This window comes from Oreochromis niloticus, linkage group LG3 (assembly GCF_001858045.2).
Source record: "Oreochromis niloticus isolate F11D_XX linkage group LG3, O_niloticus_UMD_NMBU, whole genome shotgun sequence".
Taxonomy (NCBI): domain Eukaryota; kingdom Metazoa; phylum Chordata; class Actinopteri; order Cichliformes; family Cichlidae; genus Oreochromis; species Oreochromis niloticus.
In genome coordinates, this window is record NC_031967.2 from 82,490,012 (window position 1) to 82,511,418 (window position 21,407).

The following is a 21,407-nucleotide window of genomic DNA, read 5'->3' on the forward strand; positions in this document are numbered from 1 at the left end:
AGGCAGGTGAAGCTTCAAAATCTTATTCATCATATTCAGCATGCAGCTAAAATCCAACCTAAGCCCCCCCTGGGTGGTTTCCTGCTGAGCTGCAGGATATCTTGAGGTTAATAAAGACCAACGCTACAAGAGGTGTTTCAAACACATCAGCACACTAAACATGGAAACCACAGCCACCACTTACATGATGATCTGAGTCAGTGTGTGTAGCAATGAATTATGGGACAGGATTATCTGCTCTCCTTTGATAAAGGATGGTCCAGTGTGTCTTCTCCTAAAGGAGGTGATAAAGGAAGCACTGGAGTTTCTTTCCTTGTTTTTAAAACATTGTCCAGCTGTGATTGTGTCCACAGAGACTTCAGGAAGTCACAAGCTGAGAAAACTGACCATCAAACCACAACCCAGCATCCAGAACTCAACACACTGATTTGTTCTGATACTAAGCTGAGAAACATCTGCAGAAAGACAGCAGTGAGTGACGGCACCACAGGATCTGAACCTGATGAAGTCTGCAGCACAAACACACTCAGGAGCTTCTCACCTTCACCTCTGACTCTCTGTTTGGACCCGACTGCTCTCAGTTCAGGATCCAGAGCTTCATCATGGATCCACTCACAGGGTCAAGATGAGCTCGGTTTTTTTTGTTTTTTTTTACTCCTCAGCCTGCTGTGATTGGCTGCTCACAGGGGTCAGAGGTCAGCGTGTGCTGTCTGTTTGATCTGCTTAACTTTATTAACAGCAAAGTAAACACACACCCACACTGCAGAGCCAAAACAGCTCTCTGTCATAACAGGGTTTGAAAGAAGAAAACGATCACATGACTGTGGAAACAGATTTATTGAGAAAAGAATGAGGAAGTAAAAATCCAGCAAACAGCTGACAGTGTGAGTCTGAGCATCATCTCTACGTGTGTGTGTGTGTGTGTGTGTGTGTGTGTGTGTGTGTGCCAACACTGGAAAGTCCCACACACACACACAAACACCCACAGAGCCCCCCCCCTCCAGCCTGACAGCCAAACAAAGCAATGAGAGACTCAGTTTCCCAGCACACACCCGGCTGTCCTCCAGCTCAGGTCCATAAGGAAGCAGCTCACTTGGTTGGGCCTGAGCGGTTCAGACAGGTGTAAACACTGCACACACACACAAATGATGAACACTACACTGAGGCTCCAGCAGATCCACCACAGTCCACATTCAGCCTGACATAAAGAGCCTGGATCAAACACAGAGCTTCCAGCAGCTGCTGCTTTAGCTTCCAGCTGACGGACAGAAGCAGAACCAGGTCCAGGTCCACAATCAGGATCAGCTACTGGGACCCAGCATCAGTCCTGGGGCACAGAGAGAGGAAACATTGTTAGAACAGGTCTGACTGCTTTGAACCAGGAGCTGTACAAACCTGTACTGCTTTAACCAACACTGGTCCCAGAGTCTGCTGGTGTGTAGCAGCAAGACTGAGCAGGTTCAGGACTCTGCTGAGTTTATCTGGTATGTTTGTAGTATCAGATACAAACCAAATCAGGTGTGGGGGGGCTGAGGGCCCCGGCTCTCATCTTGTGTCATGAATTTGTAGATAAATAGGTGTGACCTGCTTTCCTGTTTTTTTTATTTAGCTTTTCAAACAATAGGTTTTTTTCCACAGTAGGAATGATATTTAATTTTTTGGCTGCACAGAATCAGAAACATTTTCTATTAAAAGTAATGAAGAAACTGAAGAACATCAGCTGAGACAGGAGTTCTCCTCACAGACGACTCATACTGAGCTTAGCTAATGATGATACAGGGCATCGCTCTGTCTCTGCTCATACTAGTGAGTGTAGCTCATCCAGCAGTCCTGTTTCTGTCTCTTAGTCCCGTCTGGTCTCTTTCACAGTTATCACAGTTTATAAAAGTGTCACTGCACTTTTATAAACTGTTAATGTGCCCAATGCTAATATGTAGAAACATGAACTTTTGTAATTAAAAGCCCCGAATGACTCATCCACATCACAATCCTGACACTGAGCCTGATGTAAACTGGTATTTACTGTAGTTCTTACTGTGATGTAATTCATACAGGAAATCACCATAGAGGCACACGTGTGGTTACACACAGAGATCCAGCCCTGAATGTTTCTGGCACTTTCATTCCCTGCTGCCTGCTGTAACCCATAATTTCCTTAGGGATTAATAAAGTATTTCTGATTCTGATTCTGAAAATAATCATCGTTAAATACCACAGAACTTGCACATATGAATAAAACCTTAAGCCAGAGTGTGTCTTTATAAACTATCTGCCTCCTGTGAGATTATTTTGTTATCATATGTTACCTTATATCTGTAATCAAAGTAGTTGAATTATGATACTGCTGTAGATTATTATACCCCTTAATATAGAGTGTGTGATCAGTATGTAGTTTTAGTTTGCATTATACTTCTGACTTAAAAGAGTGTGAAAATCATTAGATCTATTGGATTGACCTGTATTACTCAACACTGTTGAATGTGTTACACTGTTTCTTGACATTTCATACTGCTGAATCATGAAGAGAATGTTGGGTGCAGAGGACCTTGTGTCTAGAATAGAAGAAGAGACGACCACATTCCATACCCCCACCTTTACAGAGAGCAGAAAGACAGGGAGCCGAGGTCATAACTTAGGCGCCGTGTGAGAGAAAGAATGTGAATGTTTAGGCGTTTACGATTAGGTGGGGGCTACTAGAGACTATAAAAGGCTGACTAACCCGTCACCATTTTGAGACTTGCTGTGACCCTCTGCAGGCAGGTCTCCCCATCATGATGGTTCATATGCTCATAAGTGTTGAATTATATGGAAATAAATAATTGTTGATTGAGCATTTATACACCGAGTATTGTCCTTCCTTCAGCCCAAAGATTAAAAGAACTGGGAGATTTTAACACTCCTCATCCTTTGTACCTGCACTCAGAGCTGTGGACTCACCTGGGCTCCAGCTCATCTGGTAAAGTCTTCTCAAGCAAATCAGCTGCTGCTATCACTTTAGCAGAAGCGACCTTTTTGGTGTAGAAGTCATAGACTTTGTAGAGCAGCATGGCAGGATGATGACCACCAGAGGGCGTCATGGCATGAACATCAATCAGCGGCATCACTGGAACGTAATATTGACAATTTAAACCTGCAGCACAGCAAACTTTATAAAAAGTTAAGCTCAACTTCTACTGCTCCACCATCGAGAGCCTTCTGACCTACTGCTGCACACTCTGGTTCAACTGCTGTACTGTAGAGGACAAGAGGAAACTACAGCGGATGGTGAGGGCAGCAGAGCGGGCAATTGGCACTTCACTAACTCCCCTCAGAGACATTTATACTGGCAGACTTAAGTGGAAAAGCACTGTCATCATCAAGGACCCCTCGCACCCTGGACACTCACTTATTGTGCATTACGTATATTCTCTGTGTAGGTACCTCTTAAACTTGTTTTATCGTTATTTATCTTTTTCTCTTATCCAAAGAGTCTGAATTTAAAAACCTACAAGCTGCCAATGGAGAGATGCCAAACTATGTCTCACTGTTCTGATAACAGTGACAATAAAGATCTATCTTATCACGGTTTCCCACATTCAGTCAGTTTACTGTCATCACATGTGATTACTGTCAGTGTGTTTTTATGGATCCGTTACCAAACCTTCACATTTAGAGGATTTTTAACCAAATATTTTATTGTTCAGGAGCCAAAACAATTTGGTGACATCTAAAAAAAACCTTTCAAAGATTTAAACTGCTGACCTGTCACCCTCATAGTTCTTCAATGTTTCACTGATAATTCACAGTTATAATTTATCTTATTTAAGCTTTGTTTATACAGGTAGTCCCACTGAGACCTGATGTATCATTTAAAGAGAGACCTGCTTCAGACGAACATTAAAATTACTGCAATAAAAGAAACAGTCGTATAGCTAAAATAGTCTGTTTCCACTGATGAGTCAGTTATATGTCTTTTAAAGTCTGCAAGTGAAATCAACTGAGACAGCTCAAAGTCCCGTATTGTGTTCCACGAAGGCAGATAAAAGGTGAACTTCTTTCCGAACTCTGTATGACTGAAGCATCCTGTGTAAGGCCCATGAGAACCAGTCAACCAGATGTGAGTGAAGTTGCCCCCCCACCTTCTTCAAATCAAACAAAATTGGTGTCAAACATTTGTGCTACATTTGTGCTAGTTTTTGGTAAAGTAGCTATTATTTTTGGAGTTATTGTATTAAACTTCAGGGGCTCAAATGTTTGACATCAGTTTTGTCTGATTTGAAAGTGGCGGGGAGCTTTACTCAGCTGTCAACCAGAGAGTATAAAGTACAGTGGTGTGTTAGATCTTACTGCCCCGTGATAAACAGACTCCAACAGATGGAGAGAATAAGCAGAGGAGTTCGTGTGAATTATATCACTGGAATCCAGGAGGGCTAAAAGGTGGTAGCAACAAGAAGATGCCCAACTGCACTACAAGACCTGAGCAGGAACACAGACCTTCACATTGACCCCCACACCACCATCTTTTCTGGGACAGCAGAGTGATGAATGTTTAATCCACTAACTGCCACATCTTTATCTTAATCACTAGAGAATTAGATACCTGACTCTCAGAAATGACAGGTATGTCAGCACCAGTTGAACGGGTCCAGACTCTAAGTATATCCATCTTAGGCAGCGAGCTATGAGCGTTGTGGAATGTGGAAACCAGGCAGTTGGTATGCCACATACAGCCAGGGGCCCAGTGTTAGGCTGAACACCAGACAACAATAAAAGCGTGATTATTAAGCACTTGTAAATGTTCTGGTAAACAAACAACTACGGGATCTAGTATTATAGCTGACAACATGGGGCATGACGGCAACCACAGCCCAGCATCCAGTGAGGAAAAGCACAAACTCTAGAGACGCCTGGCATGTGCAACCCACAATGGTGGGTCTACCAAAGCTGCTGCTGGCTGCTCTTTCCTTGTCTGCAGGCAACATTTTCGAGGAGTTTGTTGTAGTTTGGTGTGAGCTGGTGCTTTGTGTGAGTGCTGCTCTGACCTCTGCTGCACATCCTTGTGTAGATGACTCCAGCCAGGAAAAAGAGCAGACCCAGGATCAGCCCAAAGGCTCCAACGATCATCAGTTTCTTGGATTCAGACATGGACGGGACTGAGGACACACAGGTGAGAGTCACACAGGTGGACAGACACACAGTCAGGTGTACAGGTGTGTAGATACAGACAGGTATTTACCCCAGTCAGTAACCAGAGGTTCCTTCAGGCTGGCGTGCTCCACCATACAGGAGATCTTCTCTCCAGACCTTCAACACAAACCAGCATCGCTGACTCTCACACAGAACTGCAGTTACTGAAGTACCTTTCGACCTTGTTTCCCTTTAGTTTTCCAGCCTAATTCTATTTCCTGCTCTAGTACTCCGAAGTATCGAAAGGAAGGTTTAGTTAGCATGGCTGCATTGATTATTTTGAACTTATACACTTCATGCTTTTTATGGAGTTGTAAGATTTGATAATTTCATCATTTTACATCTTGTAGAACTGTTTTCCAAGCACTCGACTATCTCAGTCATCCAGGTGTAAAGGCTTAGTCTTTAGCACTGGTCCTTAAACAGGAGGTTCATGATGTTTTAGCTCATGTCCGTCACAGGCTCAGTTTGAGGAATTCTCTGAAATTTATGACATGATATCAACACATGGAACGGTAACGTAGGGAAATGTTCATATTCACTAAGTGAAAACAAAGAAATTGTCATTACATGTTTATAGCTTTGTTAAAAACAATCTTGGGGACTTCCTGTTTTCACTCTTCTGAATTTTCAAACTGTCCCTGCTGCAACATTCGGCTCTGCAGAAACGGGAACATTGATGGATTTATTTGTAGCAGGAATTAGAAAGGAGAAGAGGGAACAGGCTTCACAGGCTGAGCTGTGAACATCTCTGTTTGTGGATGATGTCGCTGTTATTCAAACTAAAGTCAGTGAGCTGCAGTCACAGAACAGCCTGAGCTCAATAAGTCTGATACAGGGGCGACCAAGGATCAGACCAGAGCTGTTTTCTTGAAAACTGAATAGGGAGGGTTTTTGGTGCTGACAGTGGAACTATCGTGGAGAAAGTGGACATGGTGAGACTGAAGAGAGAGAGTGACATATGATCACGAAGCTCCTCAACATGAGGGAAAAACTGATTGCAGTTTCTGCTGACCAGGTGACGGAAGACATTGAAAAATAACAAGAATAAATAAGAATCAGAAAGTCCTGTTGGCAGGCCTGAACTACACTCACCTGGGTGTGTACTCCATGTAGGAGTGGGTCTGGTAGAGCCAATCAGCATTTGCAAACTCTACAGTAGAAGTGATGTCAGGGCTTACTTGCTGTCCGTTTCTCAACCAGCTCACTTTGATCTCTTTGGGGTAAAAGTTATAGACGCTGCAGACCAATATGGCCGGATTAAGATAAACAGGGGGTATGGAGTGAAGTCTGACTGAGGGTTTCACTGGAACATGAAAATGAAAATTACTCTTTTAGATAAATTTTGTAATAATTTAAAGCAGGTCTCCACAAACCACAGACACTCCAGTGTGACGTCAAATAGGCCGAATCTTTAATGTGGAGCAGAGATCATGTAGCTTTAATGAATGTGTCACATTAAACCTTCAGCAGTGTTACTGTAAACTGTGCAGAGAGTCCAGTCAGGAGTTGTGTTGATGATGACGACATCAGTGTGATGATGTTTACATGATGATGTCACAGAAACACTGACACACCTGCTTTTGTCAGAACACTTTGGTACCAGAAGTCAATCTTTGGCTTGCAGTACGTCTCCTTCTGAGCTCTCATTGCAGCGAGCTGTCCCTTTCTTGTCCAGGATCCTTGTCCCTGGTCTTTGTTCCATTGGTCTGCCTCCCTGACACCGTACTCAGTGTATCCAACAAACTTCCCCACACTGCTGCTAAACCTGACATACTCTGTCTTGTTGTAATAGTAAGATCTGATGTACTCTATGTCCCGCAGCTCAGTGGAGTTAAACAGGCAGCGGGATGAAGTGTAATACTCGTATCCATCTGAAACACAAAGATCAGAGAATCACTCAGGCTGAGCTGCTCCTCCCACACACACATCACACATCTCTACTGTCAGGAGTTACACACAGCTACTGTTGGAGCACCACAACAGTAACATCATCACTGTTACATAACTTCAAATACAATATGTCACTATTTATATAGTGCCATTTCACAACTGCAGTCTGCTAAGGTGCTTTGCATTGTAAAAACTCAAAACAATGTTAAATGTTAGACAGCAAACTCCAACAATCATATGACCCCCTATATGCAGCACATGGTAACAGTGGCAAGGAGAAACTCCCTTTTAACAGGAAGAAACCTCTTACAGAATCAGGCTCAGGGAGGGGCGGGGCCATCTTCTGAGACCATTGGGGGATGAGAGGAGGGAGACAAGACAAAACGTAATGACTGCTAATGGTTAAGTGCAGTCGTGCTGTATAAACACATGCAAAGATTCCTCACAGTACTACTGGAGGCTAAGGTGATACCAATCAGAGTTTCAGGTATTGCTATTCAGAGTTCTTGATTAAAATAATCGTATTAACAATGACTACACAATCTAACTCCTGGCAGTTGCAGCCATTCAAATTAATTAATTCTTATGTCATGGTCGTATCTCCAGCTTCTAGTATAAATACACATAAACACACACCCATGTATATCATATAGCATATAGCTAGTTAGCTAGCTAGATGGAGCATATAATTTTGCAATGCACTAAGGCTAACAGTTACTTTCAATGACTGATTAATCAGCTGACTGTTGTATTGATTATTATTATTTTCTGAAAATGTAAAAAAAGTTAAAGTGCTGGGATGATCTTTGTATTTGATCTCATTTGACAGTTAAATAAATTATGTGAAATATTCCCGTGTGATTTATGCACTGGATGCCTTCATGGATCCAGCTGTTACTCTGTGAAACTAAATGATCACTGAAGAAGTGGAACCAGCTCTGAAAGGAAGAGGAGGATCATCACAGGTCACAGACAAAAAGCTCCTGTGGCTAAAAAAACTCATCCCAGCTCATATGTTATTTTCATTTCATCTCTTACTCATTTAGACTTAACTTTATTTATACATGTGATCAGATTATCGATGAGTGTATTTATAATACCTGCTCTGCAGAGGATGATGAAGAAGAGGCTGAAGCAGAAATAAAATGAATCCATCTTGATTTCTTCTGATAAACTCTGACAGTCTGACTGAGCACAGCGCTAAAAACCAGAGGACATGTCACATGATCTCCAGCATCATCTGTTAGCGGGAGGAACTCCTTGACAGGAAACCAGGAAGTGATCTTTAATTTATTCAGCTGGAACTACTCTAACACGTACAGACTTCCTTTAAAATACCAAAAAAGACCAAAATCATTCTATTCATTTAACTTGAAAATCATGTAATAACTGACTTAAACATATTATGAAGTCTAGATAAAAAATAAATATGTGTAGAACTTTTTTCTTTCGTTTTGTGTGCGTCAGTCAGAGAACGCCGAAACATCCCACAGCTCACAGTTTACACCCTCAGCACATTTTTTCACTTCTAATATCAGTCATGGGTTCATGGTGCAGATGTCAATAAAGATGTGGTCACATTACTCGGCATCAAGCTGGTTCTGCAGAAGTGGAGAGAGCGTAAACATTTTTTTTTAAGGCATGTAGTTTCAAATGAAACTTTTAATAGCTCAATAAACATCAACACACACGCAAAGTGTTTGTGCTTTTTCAGTTTGTCCTGTTAGCTAAAGGTACACTTGCTTTATTTCCCAGGGAGAGAAAAAATGATAATGTCACAAAGATGTAAGAAAGAGAGGAGTGAGGAGCAAGAGCAGACATAACAACAGCTCAGCAAGTGCCTTCTTTCAGAAGGAAGTTACACAAGACTTTGATGGTGTTGGGGATTTTTTAATGAAATATATACAGTTAAGCCCAAAATTATTCATACCCCTGGCAAATTTTGACTTAAAGTTACTTTTATTCAACTAGCAAGTTATTTTTTGACTGGAAATGACACAGGCGTCTCACAAAAGATAATAAGATGATGTACAAGACGCATCATTGTGGAAAAAAAATATTTCTCAGCTTTTATTTACATTTGAGCAAAAAGTATCATGTCCAGAATTATTCATACCCTTTACAAACTGTCACAGTCTCTGGGAAAATCCAAAGTTCCATACCATTCCAAATAGTCAAAGCTGTTCTAAAGCATCCTAATTACCCTGATTAATTGGAAATAGCTGTTTTGATCAACTCAACAGGTGAAAAACAGCAGCTCTCTGCAGGTGGTCTGTGGACAGTCATGGCTAAGACAAAGGAACTCAGTGAGGACCTGCGGCTGCGCATTGTGGCTGCTCACAAGTGAGGAATGGGCTACAAGGCCATATCCAAATGTTTTCAAGTTCCAGTGGCCACAGTGCAAAGTATTATTAAAAAATACAAGATGTTCCGCACTGTGGAAAATCTCAGAGGACGTTGTCGGAAGCCAAAAGTGACACCTGTGCTGGTCAGGAGGATAGTGAGAGAGGTGAAAAAGAATCCAAGGATCACCACCAAGGCCATTCTGGTGAATCTGGGCTCTGCTGGTGGCAATGTCTCAAGCCAGACAGTCCAACGGACACTGTTGGGTTCCACGGATGCAGACCAAGGAAAACGCCACTTCTCCAGGCACTTCTAAGGCATGCAAAAGCTCATTTGGCCTTTGCAAATGCTCATCTGGACAAAGAAGAAGGTTTCTGGTCTTCAGTGTTATGGTCAGATGAAACAAAAATTGAATTATTTGGTCACAATGATGTTGGCATCATTGTGATCATTTGGCATAAAAATGGAGAAGCCTTCAACCCAAAGAACACCATCCCCACTGTCAAACATGGTGGTGGGAACCTAATGCTTTGGGGGTGTTTTTTAGCCAATGGACCAGGGAACCTAATCACAGTAAACAGCACCATGAAAAAAGAGCAATACATGAAGATTCTCAACAACAACATCAGGCAGTCTGCAGAAAAACTTGGCCTTGGGAACCAGTGGACATTTTAGCACGACAATAACCCAAAACATACAGCAAACGTGGTGAAGAAATGGTTAGCAGACAACACCAGTAACGTTTTGCAGTGGCCTAGCCAGAGTCCTGACTTGAATCCAATTGAGAATCTGTGGAGGGAGCTAAAGATCAGGGTGATGGCAAGAAGACCCTCCAACCTGAAAGATTTGGAGCTCATTGCTAAAGATGAATGGGCAAAAATGCCTGTGGAGACATGCAGAAAGCTGGTCTGCAATTATAGGAAGCGTTTGATTGCTGTAATAGCCAATAAAGGCTTTTTTCTATTGATTATTGAGAAGGGTATGAATAATTCTGGACATGATACTTTTTGCTAAAATATAAATAAAACCTGAGAAATATTTTTTTCCACAATGATGCCTCTTGTACATCGTCTTATTATCTTTGGGGAGACACCTGTGTCATTTCTGCTCAAAAAAGAACTTGCTTGTTGAACAAAAGTAACTTTAAGTCAAAATTTGTCAGGGGTATGAATAATTATGGGCTTAACTGTACATATATACACTGGACATACACTCACATATATAATATAATGATATATACCATAGGTGTCAAACTCTGGCCCGCGGGCCAAATTTGGCCCGCAGCCTAATTACATTTGGCCCGCGAAGCCATACCAAATTACTATTAATGCTGGCCTACTGGTATTATACAGCTAATATATATATATTGTTTAGTATTAAGCTTTGCTTGTTCCATATTCAGTTTTTCAGCAAAACCTGTTTGAGTCCATAAGAAAAGATTCATTCTTATATCTGGAGGAAGATTTTTTTTCAATAAATATTAATGTTGGCCCGCGACTTTGTTCCAGTTTTGAATTTTGGCACACTGTGTATTTGAGTTTGACACCCCTGGTATATACTCACATATATAATATGTAATTATATATTCTTGTATACAATATATATATACTTACAATGGAGTATTTTTATGTGTACACTACATACACTTACACTGGGGTGTTTTATGTGTTGGAATCACTGTGTTAAGCATTTAACCTACAGCTAAAAATCACAGGACCCACATATTTAGGTCAAATATTATCTGCAATTATATTAATGAAGTCTGTGCCACTTGTATGAGCACCTGTTGATCCATACTGTTTGAAATTTAGTAATCAGGATCAATGACTAACCTTTGTGTTATGGCCAATGGTCACAAGTCCAAACATAGGGTTTGGCCTTGGCACTGCCTGTCTTGGCTGCCAAAAGTTGTAAAAAAAACAAAAAACTTTCTTAACAGATAAAGTAGCCTACTTCTGGCAGCAAACCCAACAAAGTTGTCAGGAGGATTAATTGTTTTTGTTCCACACTTGGATTGATATCTGTAGATTTGCAGACTTTTGGACTCACTTTGGCCATAAAACTGTCAAAGGGACCCAATTAAAGATGCTGGATGCTGGGAATAGTGCACGGAAATTTGTGGAGTAGTTCCCGGAAAGTTATTTAAGTGTCACAGATTAAAAAAGGAACAAAGTACAGGAAGGATTGATAACTGATTGGGGAAAAGTATTAACAAACATCTTACATTGATAATTGGGGTAATCTTGACATTTGTAGAGTTGAGAAAATACTTATTAGTTTAAAATTAATACAGTCGAAGTAAAAAGCAAGGAATGGAACGTTACATAGCAGCTTGAGGAGCGGTTGGGGCCTCCTATAAAGGAGGGTCAGACATGCCAGACCTGCTTTTTTTTCCTGTCTTTCACTTTGGGTGTCTCTGCTGTTTGTGCTAAAAGGCTCTACACCAGGGTTAGCTTTGCTTGCTTTGCTAAGTGTTGTTTTGCTTTAATGTATGTAATCCATTTTGCTGTTCATATGACATTGTTTAATAAACTCTTTGTTAAAAATTCTACTCTTTCCCAGAAGATCTAATTGGATATGAAAAGCTGGACCTCCACATCATTGGCAGAATGAGGTTATCATATTGGCTTCAAAATTTGCGACCCAACAATGAATTTATAAAACCAATAATTAACAGTGTCATGGCCTGAAGGTGATTAAATAAACTGTAGTTTGAAGTCTGGGGGCTATATTCTGAACTCTCAATGTGAAGTCAACAAAAGGACTTTTCAGTATCTGAGCTCAGACAGACCAACCAGCTGCTGACGCGGGTTTTCAGCACTCAGTAACACAAAACTGAATCAGGTAGTCTTTGGAGCCTGGCTGGTTGTTGTGGAAGCTGAGAACACCTTACACCACAGGTGTCGAACTGTAGATTTTAGATGTGTCCTTGATCCAACACTTGATCCAAATGGCTAAATTACCTCCTCAACATGTCTTGAAGTCCTCCAGAAGCCTGTAAATGAACAAATGATTTGATTCAGGTGTGTTGAAACAGGGTGATATCTAAAACCTGCAGGACACTGGGCCTTAAGGCCTGGAGTTCAACATCCCTGCTACTCAGCTTGTAATTTGTAAGCTAACATTGTGCACTTTGTTCCCTTTTGTTGTCGTTGTTGTTTTAATTTATTGTTTTTGTTTTGTTGGTTCCCTTCCCCCCGTGTGGCAGCCTGTTACAGCAGCTCCGCTCATTCTGAGTTTCTTTCTTTCTTTCTCATCTTTATTTTCTCGGAATTTTTCATAACTAAAGTATTAGCAATTAGACTCTGCAATCATGTTCTACCATTTTGTGCTAGTCTTGGTTGTTTTTCTCTGTTTTTTTCCACTTTTGGAAAAAAACAGAGAAAAACCCGTGTTTGGGGACCCAGTGCAGGGATCCTTTGTTTACCGTATGGATCAGCTGTTAGCGCTGCGTCCCGCAGCAGTACTGCCGGTGTCCAAACTACAGTGGCTTGCAAAAGTATTTGGCCTCCTTGAACTTTCCCACATTTTGTCACATTACAGCCACAAACATGAATCAATTTTATTGGAATTCCACGTGAAAGACCAATACAAAGTGGTGAACACGTGAGAAGTGGAACGAAAATCATACATGATTCCAAACATTTTTTACAAATAAATAACTGCAAAGTGGGGTGTGCATAATTATTCAGCCCCCTTTGGTCTGAGTGCAGTCAGTTGCCCATAGACATTGCCTGATGAGTGCTAATGAGTAAATAGAGTGCACCTGTCATCATGTCAGTACAAATACAGCTGTTTTGTGATGGCCTCAGAGGTTGTCTAAGAGAATATTGGGAGCAATAACACCATGAAGTCCAAAGAACACACCAGACAGGTCAGGGATAAAGTTATTGAGAAATTTAAAGCAGGCTTAGGCTACAAAAAGATTTCCCAAGCCTTGAACATCCCACGGAGCACTGTTCAAGCCATCATTCAGAAATTAAAGGAGTATTGCACAAGGCAAGGCAAGGCAAGGCAAGTTTATTTATATAGCACAATTCAACAACAAGGTGATTCAAAGTGCTTTACAGAGACATTAAAAAATAAAAACAATTAAAAAGCATGATTTGAAATTGATTTTAAAAAAAAAACAGTCGATTAAATCAGAACAGTAGATAAAATCAGTAGTTAACAACTACTGTACACAACTGTAAACAGTAGCGGTTTTTGATACGGGCAACACGGGCGGTTGCCCGGGACGGCATCGTGGTGGGGGGCGGCATCAAGGGCATAGCCAAAAAAAAACAAAACAAAAAAAATGCTCATGCTGCCCCGACATCAGCCAATTGGGAATGGCATAGGCACCGATCGGTTTTCTATCGCCCATTTGCTGGGAGTAAGGGCGCCCTCCGTTTGCGAGGTGCACCTGCTGCTTGCGGCACAGGGAGGAGAGGGGCGGGTGGCTGGAGCAGCATCTAATAACCAACTCGCAAAATAAAACAAAATAAAAACAAACCAACAAACACGAAAACACCAGACATCATGATACAGACTTATAATTTGCACCGATGTTTTTTCGAAATTCTGTACGCGAAAAGTGAGCACGAGAGCCCTCGGTGCGCCTGCGCGCTGCTGAAGTCAAAGTAAACTTTATTGTCTTCTCCGCTACATACAGTCCAGTATATAGAGAGACGAGACGACGAGGCTCCAGTTACAGCAGTGCAAGTAAACAAACAATAAATATGAGAAGAGTAAGAAAATAAATATACACTTTAGGACTCGTGGTAAAGGGATCAATAATAATTTAAAATTTACAGTTTGATGATTTAAAGTCTCACACATAACCCATCAAAAGGGGAGGGGGCCGGCTGCTTCCAAATAGAGCACATTTCATTCATAATGATGTAAATCCAAGCCCATTATCTATTCATGATTTGAATCCTGGGTTGTGTGAAATCCCAGAAATAAACCCTAGACAAAGTGAATCTGTGAACTAAGGTGTAGGTCTGTTAGGTTATTTTGTGGTGATCCTCGAGTTCGGGGACTTGTGTTCATACTGGAGTGCAAAATTAAAACCAAGATGGACAAGAAAAGTTCAAAGCCATCAGGTGCTCAGTTTAGAAAAAATAGTAAAGAAGAGGAGGAGAAACGAGCACAAGATAGAGGTAAGCAGATGTGTCATTGGATAATGGCAGGTCATGTATCCGGACACAAACAGAATCAGAGTCAGAATACTTTAATATCAACCCCTAAGGAAATTATGTGGATTACAGTTGCTCCAAGAAGAAATGGTAAAAATAGTAACAGTAACAGACTAAACTCCAAACAATACATTATGTTACAGATTTTAATATTAAGTAGTCATTGTCCATTGTTGATTTGTCCTGTTGTCATTGTATGACGAATTATGATGGCTGTCCGGTAGCTGTTTGCATACTATGCATACTCTCTCTCTCTTCATATGTGTGTGTGTTTCTCTGGTGAAATTCAGTATGGTTCCAACAACAGTTTTATGTTAATGTACAATCCTTAATATGTTTTATGTGTGTGTTGGTGTGTGTGTGTGTGTGTGTGTGGTGGGGGGCGCCAGAGGGAATGTTCGCCCAGGGCGCCAAACATGCTAGGACCGCCACTGACTGTAAACCTACCAAGACAAGGCCATCCACCTAAACTCACAGGCCGAACAAGGAGAGCGCTGATCAGAAATGCAGCCAAGAGGCCCATGGTGACTCTGGACGAGCTGCAGAGATCTACAGTATTAGTCGTGCACTGCACAAAGTTGGCCTTTATGGAAGAGTGGCAAGAAGAAAGCCATTGTTAACAGAAAACCATAAGAAGTCCCGTTTGCAGTTTGCCACAAGCCATGTGGGGGACACAGCAAACATGTGGAAGAAGGTGCTCTGGTCAGATGAGACCAAAATGGAACTTTTTGGCCAAAATGCAAAACGCTATGTGTGGCGGAAAACTAACACTGCACATCACTATGAACACACCATCCCCACTGTCAAATATGGTGGTGGCAGCATCATGCTCTGGGGGTGCTTCTCTTCAGCAGGGACAGGGAAGCTGGTCAGAGTTGATGGGAAGATGGATGGAGCCAAATACAGGGCAATCTTGGAAGAAAACCTCTTGGAGTCTGCAAAAGACTTGAGACTGGGGCGGAAGTTCACCTTCCAGCAGGACAACAACCCTAAACATAAAGCCAGGGCAACAATGGAATGGTTTAAAACAAAACATATCCATGTGTTAGAATGGCCCAGTCAAAGTCCAGATCTAAATCCAATCAAGAATCCGTGGCAAGATCTGAAAACTGCTGTTCACAAACACTGTCCATCTAATCTGACTGAGCTGGAGCTGTTTTGCAAAGAAGAATGGGCAAGGATTTCAGTCTGTAGATGTGCAAAGCTGGTAGAGACATACCCTAAAAGACTGTGTGAAGAGTAGAAAGATATTTTACGGCTATTTTTGCTGCTATTTTTTATAATCATATTACCATTCCATTAATTATTAATATTGATATTGCATTTAGATGTTTAAACATATTGGCACCCAATTAAGCTTTATTACAGGTGCAGTTATAACCACTTTAAACTGTTGAGTTGAATTTATAATCTTAAATGTTTATATGCAGACTGCATTGTGAAAGAGTAACTCTGTGCCAAAATAAGACAGGAAGTTACATGTTTTTGAAGTTACATGCTTTGCAGGAAGTGAAACCGAAACCAGAATCTGAGTGAAAGTTAGTCTGAGGAGCAGTTTCGATGATGCTATTATCTTTTATACTTTTATATCTTTTGATTAAGCTTTTAGTAGAGGTTCTTGATTAAAACATTTATTCAGTAGAGTACACATACATAGTTTCGGTTCGGTTATTACATACATGAGAGCGGCTTCTGTCTCTCTGTCTGGTGAGAGGTCAGGAGCTAGTCGGCGAGGTGAAATGGGGTGCAATTGTGGTTAGCACATAGACACACGTAACCACACACACACACACACACACTTAGTTAGGGGGAATCATTTATAGGTGAAAGTTTAATCTGTTTTGCTTGGGGTTGCTTTTAGACTATATTAGGATGAGCAAACATATTGGCAACCTTTGAAACTTTGGTTATGAAAATGATTATAAGCATTTATACACAATTGCATTTTGTGCTTATTAAAGAGCTGTCGGTCCTTGGTCAAGTGAGGGTCAGAAACTTTTGGTTGGCGTTATGATCAGCCAATCTACTGTGAGTTTGATTGGAGCTGTGGAAGGATTGCAACACACGCTTACAAGACATGTATATCAGGTTATTTTTATTATCTTTTATTTGTTTACATTCTTTGATTAAGTTTTAAGTAGTACCATTTAAGGAAGACATTTATTCAATATATTACACATATCAGTTTCAGTTGTGTACGTGCTGGCCTTTGTCTGGGGAAAAGGTTATGAGCAGAGGTGAGAGGTGAGACAGAGTTCAACTGTGGTTATGACATAACCACACACATACATACGCATAGTAGTAGGCTCATTTTGTGGTAAAGAGGTCAGATTTAATTTTGCTATAACTGCAAGAGTGCCGGCGTATGCGACCGAGCTGTTTCAGGAAACCGATCTGCTGATTCCAGCGAGAAGCGACAGCGGTGAGACGAGCTGTGGGGGAAGACACCTGCATGGAGGCGAAGACGCGATGTTCTTTTAAACTGTGTCAAAAGTCAACTGAACGTTTGTGGTTTTGGGTTGACGTACGCTGTATTGTGTCTGCTTTATGCATGAAGGGGGGGGGGCTGTATTACCCCTACCCTATAAAACCTTTGTTTGAGTATTGGTAGACAGGGATCTGATGCTGTCTGCGAACAGGGTTGGATCTCTCCGCACGTGTGTCATTAAATCTTCGTCTAACTTCACCCGGCTGGATCAGTGGTCATTATTAAGCTACAACGTAGCTTGCCATCACCAGTGTGTGAATGTGTGTGTGAATGGGTGAATGACTGAATATGTAAAGCGCTTTGGGGTCCTTAGGGACTAGAAAGCGCTATATAAATACAGGCCATTTTTACCATTATTTTGTATTCCTCCTTCAATTTCTGAACTTTGCACTGTCCACTTCCCATGTGTGGGACTAATAAAGGTTATCTTATCTTATCTTATCTTCCTCTGCATTTTTCTAAAATACATCTCAGCTTTAATGCAAACGCTGAGCAGATCACAACATGCTAAAAAGAATCTATATCAAAAAATGAAAAAAAAAAAATCCCCACACAACAAAAATGTGCCCAGTTATTGTTTATGTTTTGCGCTTACACTGTTTATTGTCACACTGTTTATTAATTAAAGTGTGATTTAACTTATGTTGAATTATTCCTCTCTGAGAGGGTTCTGAGGAAGTTTGCCAATGTGAATATGGTTCAGGCTCAGTCAGTGACTTGTTATGAGTCTTTTCTTAAAATGTAATCAGAGTATTTCCTGATGTTACAGGAGCTGTCCTTTGTTCCCTTAAGGAGTTTCTTCAGGTTCCCGTGCCTTACATTACTTTTATCAGCCTTCTTTTAAACCAGATTTTTATTTTGTTTTTCAATTTTGCTGCTCTATAAAAAAGAAATAATTTAACATCGAGAAGAAACATTTAGTTTTTTAATTCAAAAACCCATGAGCTTCATCTTCATTCACCAGTGTGTGAATGTGTGCGTGAATGGGTGGATGACTGGATGTGTAAAGCGCTTTGGGGTCCTTAGGGACTAGTAAAGCGCTATACAAATACAGGCCATTTACCATTTCATTCTGCACACAAGAAAAATCAGCTCACTAAATGCAAACAGCATGAAACCATTCCAAAAAAAAACATTCAAAAAAACAAACTGAAAGAATAAAGAATGAAATCAAAGCTTCCTCAGTAAATCTTTAATGCCATGAAACTCTTTCTGGTTCACATCAATAATCAGTCCCAGTGAGGATGAGGAGGGTCTGAGATCATTGTGACCTGCTGCCACAGTTTTCTTCCAGAGGTTTCATTTGTAATGAATCATATAAAAATCAGTTCATCAGAGGACAGTGTCTACCTCTATTCAAACATTAGCATGAACCAATCAGCATCACTTTTTCCCTCTGATGAAGAGGAAGATTCCTGCTGCCACGCCGAAGACCCCGACAGTCACACCCACTCCACAAAATATTGCAGGTCCCAGAATGGGTCCCAGAATGGGTTCAACGTCCTCCACAGCTGCAGAGACAGAGAGAGACGTCAACCTTCACATCTGGAAACAGTCACTCAGTCATGGAGTCTCACAGGGCTCTGTGCTGGGACCAACAGTTTCTGCTTTTGCTTGTTTTTTAACTTCAGATGATATTATTAGAGATCATTGAGCACACTTCCAATGCTTTGCAGACATTGAGCCTTTGCCTTAGAATATAACTCACCTTGAGATCACTGTTGTTGTGAATTGGTACATTGTAAAGTAAACTGAACTTGATATTGTGAGATTATTCTGTTATCATATGTTACCTTATATCTGTAATCAAAGTAGTTGAATTATGATACTGCTGTAGATCATATTATACCCCTTAATATAGAGTGTGTGATCAGTATGTAGTTTTAGTTTGCATTATACTTCTGACCTAAAAGAGTGTGAAAATCATTAGATCTATTTGATTGACCTGTATTACTCGACACTGTTGAATGTGTTACACTGTTTCTTGACATTTCATACTGCTGAATCATGAAGAGAATGTTGTGTGCAGGAGACCTTGTGTCTAGAATAGAAGAGACGACCACATTCCATACCCCCACCTTTACAGAGAGCAGAAAGACAGGGAGCCGAGGTCATAACTTAGGCGCCGTAAGAGAGAAAGAATGTGAATGTTTAGGCTTTTTATGACTAGGTGGGGGCTACTAGAGGCTATAAGAAGCTGAGTAACCCGTCACCATTTTGAGACTTGCTGTGACCCTCTGCAGGCAGGTCTCCCCATCATGATGGTTCTTATGCTCTTAAGTGTTGAATTATATGGAAATAAAATATTGTTGATTGAGCATTTATACACCGAGTATTGTCCTTCCTTCAGCCCAAAGATTAAAAGAATTGGGAGATTTTAACAATATACTCACCATAGACTTTGGTAATTGGTTGGGTCAGGGCCATATGTTCCACTATGCAGGCGTACACATCTCCTCCCTTTGGAACAAAGTCCAGTTTGGACGTCTGGCTGAAGGAACCATCCTTGTTGGATAAGGGAACAGTGATGCTGGTTCCTTCAACCACTTTCTTTATGTTTTTTTTCCAGGTGACTTTAACGGGAGCAGGATAGAAACCAGTCACATGACAGATCAGAGTGTTTTGGACTCCAATCTCCACATTTAGTGTAGTGTAGATGTTCACGCTGGAAGGAGCATCTGTGCACAAACACATACAGTTTACTCACAACACCACTAGACACACTGCACTCAACATACACCAGCGTTACGACGAAGAGGAGTCACTATGTACTGGACCTGCACGGACTCTGTGGTAGTTCTGTTTTAACTCCAGTATTTATTAGTTTGTAACCTTACAATGAAAAACTTTTTTGACATGAGTGTTGTTGTAGTTTTGGATCTAAATAATAAACAAATACTAACTGAATAAAATGTATAATGAGCTTATAAACAACAAGATGAGAAAACAAAGAAAGTGTGAAAAAACAGAAGATTCTGCTGATGACCTGCACTTTCTCCAGAATATGGAACAAACACAAATGTGCAAGAACTGATTTATGAAATCAGGAAAGATTTAAAGAGGATATATATTCTGTAGGTTCGGTATTTCATTCTATAGGAAGCATAAGAGTTGGACGTCCATCATTTACTGTAGGTTCTTAAGCCTTTTATTGTTCTCCCCGTGGATTGTAACTTTGAAAAGATGTGAGATCTATCAGGGAATCATAGCTTCCTGATTATTTCCATTAACACAGAACACTGAGGTGGAACATACCTACACTACTGGAAGTGCCTATCTCACCACCAACCTCTCCCCCGGAGATAAGAACAACTTCAGCATTAGCTCAGAGTGGGTTAATTAAATAATTAGAATTGATGTGATTTGATTATTATTTTATAATCTGCAATTAAAGTCTAAACTGTGAGCATTCCCTTTCTAACCCACTGTGAAACAATAAAGGTATAAATCTTAGTATCAATCTATATAAGTCCATGGAGATCCAACCTCCCATTGTTTTAGAATCAGAATCAGAAAGACTTTGTTTCTCCCCAAGGGGCAATTTTTTTTTTCTTTATTTTATTTTATTTTCAGTTGTTACAGACGGGACAGACATGACTAGGGGATAGGAAAGGGAGAAATAAAGGATGAAGGAAAAGAAAAACCGAGGGAAAGAGGGACAGTGAGAAGGGCACTTAAAAAAGCAAAAAACAAAAAACAAAACAAAACAAAAAAAACCCTCCTGGATCACCTGTTGAGAGAAAAAGAAGGGAAAACAAGCAAAAAAAGAGAGCAACATAATGAACACAACACCATCGTATTAATCTAGCTAAGTGTAAACAGCAGTAAATACTAAATATTGAATGTTGTTGTGCAGCACGCAGGACCGACAGCGCACAATGTGCTTTGAGGTAGCAGGAAAGTAAGGTGTAGTTTATGTCTATGAACAGTGTACACCCGTGTGCACACCTGTGTGGCTCAGCGCGCTTGTATTCAAAAGGTTTCCCCATGTAACGGTCTGCTAGAGGGTGTAGAGAGTTTTAGCCCTGTCCCCCAGGGCATGAAGCAGGCATGGAGGAGATCCAGGCTCCAGACATCCAGAGGCTCCAGAGTGTGAGAGCCCAAGGAGTACCACCGGAGGGGCATCCGTGCCACCCTCCTGGGAAGAGCTGAGGAGAGCCCAAGATGAGGGGTCACCCAGCAGCCACGGAGCAGAAGACAGAGGGGGCTGCACTGGCGTGCCCGCCGGCTCTGCCGGCAGCCAGCTGTGCCAGAGTGAACCAAGCCGCAGGCCCAGAGGCCGGAGGCCCGAGGGTCCCCTACGCCCCGTTAGAGGCCTGACCGAGCAACAGGCACCA

General features: G+C 41.2%; 2 protein-coding genes across 4 annotated transcripts in view; both read right to left on the reverse strand.

The window, feature by feature from the left end:
• Positions 1–21,407, reverse strand: part of LOC100710971 (RLA class II histocompatibility antigen, DP alpha-1 chain) — an 89,378-nt gene that overhangs the window by 57,655 nt on the left and 10,316 nt on the right. Inside the window, exons 3-4 of one of the 2 annotated variants that reach the window (XM_005460587.4) lie at positions 19,464–19,748; positions 18,241–18,581 (exon numbers count right to left, since the gene is read on the reverse strand). The exons of the other annotated variant lie outside the window; for it this stretch is intronic. Of the exons in view, the coding sequence (XP_005460644.1) occupies positions 18,454–18,581; positions 19,464–19,748 (413 nt within the window). The 3' untranslated portion in view covers positions 18,241–18,453. Of the gene's footprint in view, positions 1–18,240; positions 18,582–19,463; positions 19,749–21,407 lie in introns of those variants that run through there. 2 annotated transcript variants of the gene reach the window in all.
• On the reverse strand, positions 819–8,311 carry LOC100710179 (H-2 class II histocompatibility antigen, E-S beta chain-like). Of its 2 annotated transcripts, none has more exons than XM_005460586.4 (7): positions 8,160–8,311; positions 6,744–7,040; positions 6,262–6,472; positions 5,216–5,283; positions 5,022–5,132; positions 2,938–3,103; positions 819–1,327 (listed from the first exon to the last, which is right to left on the reverse strand). In XM_005460586.4, the coding sequence occupies exons 1-7, from the start codon at positions 8,212–8,214 to the stop codon at positions 1,306–1,308; spliced, it is 930 nt and encodes a 309-aa protein (XP_005460643.2). In that variant the 5' UTR covers positions 8,215–8,311; the 3' UTR covers positions 819–1,305. The 2 variants fall into 2 exon arrangements, with proteins under 2 accessions (XP_005460643.2, XP_019212820.1); XM_019357275.2 differs by lacking the exon at positions 819–1,327 and adding an exon at positions 2,194–2,276 and having other exon boundaries at positions 2,900–3,103.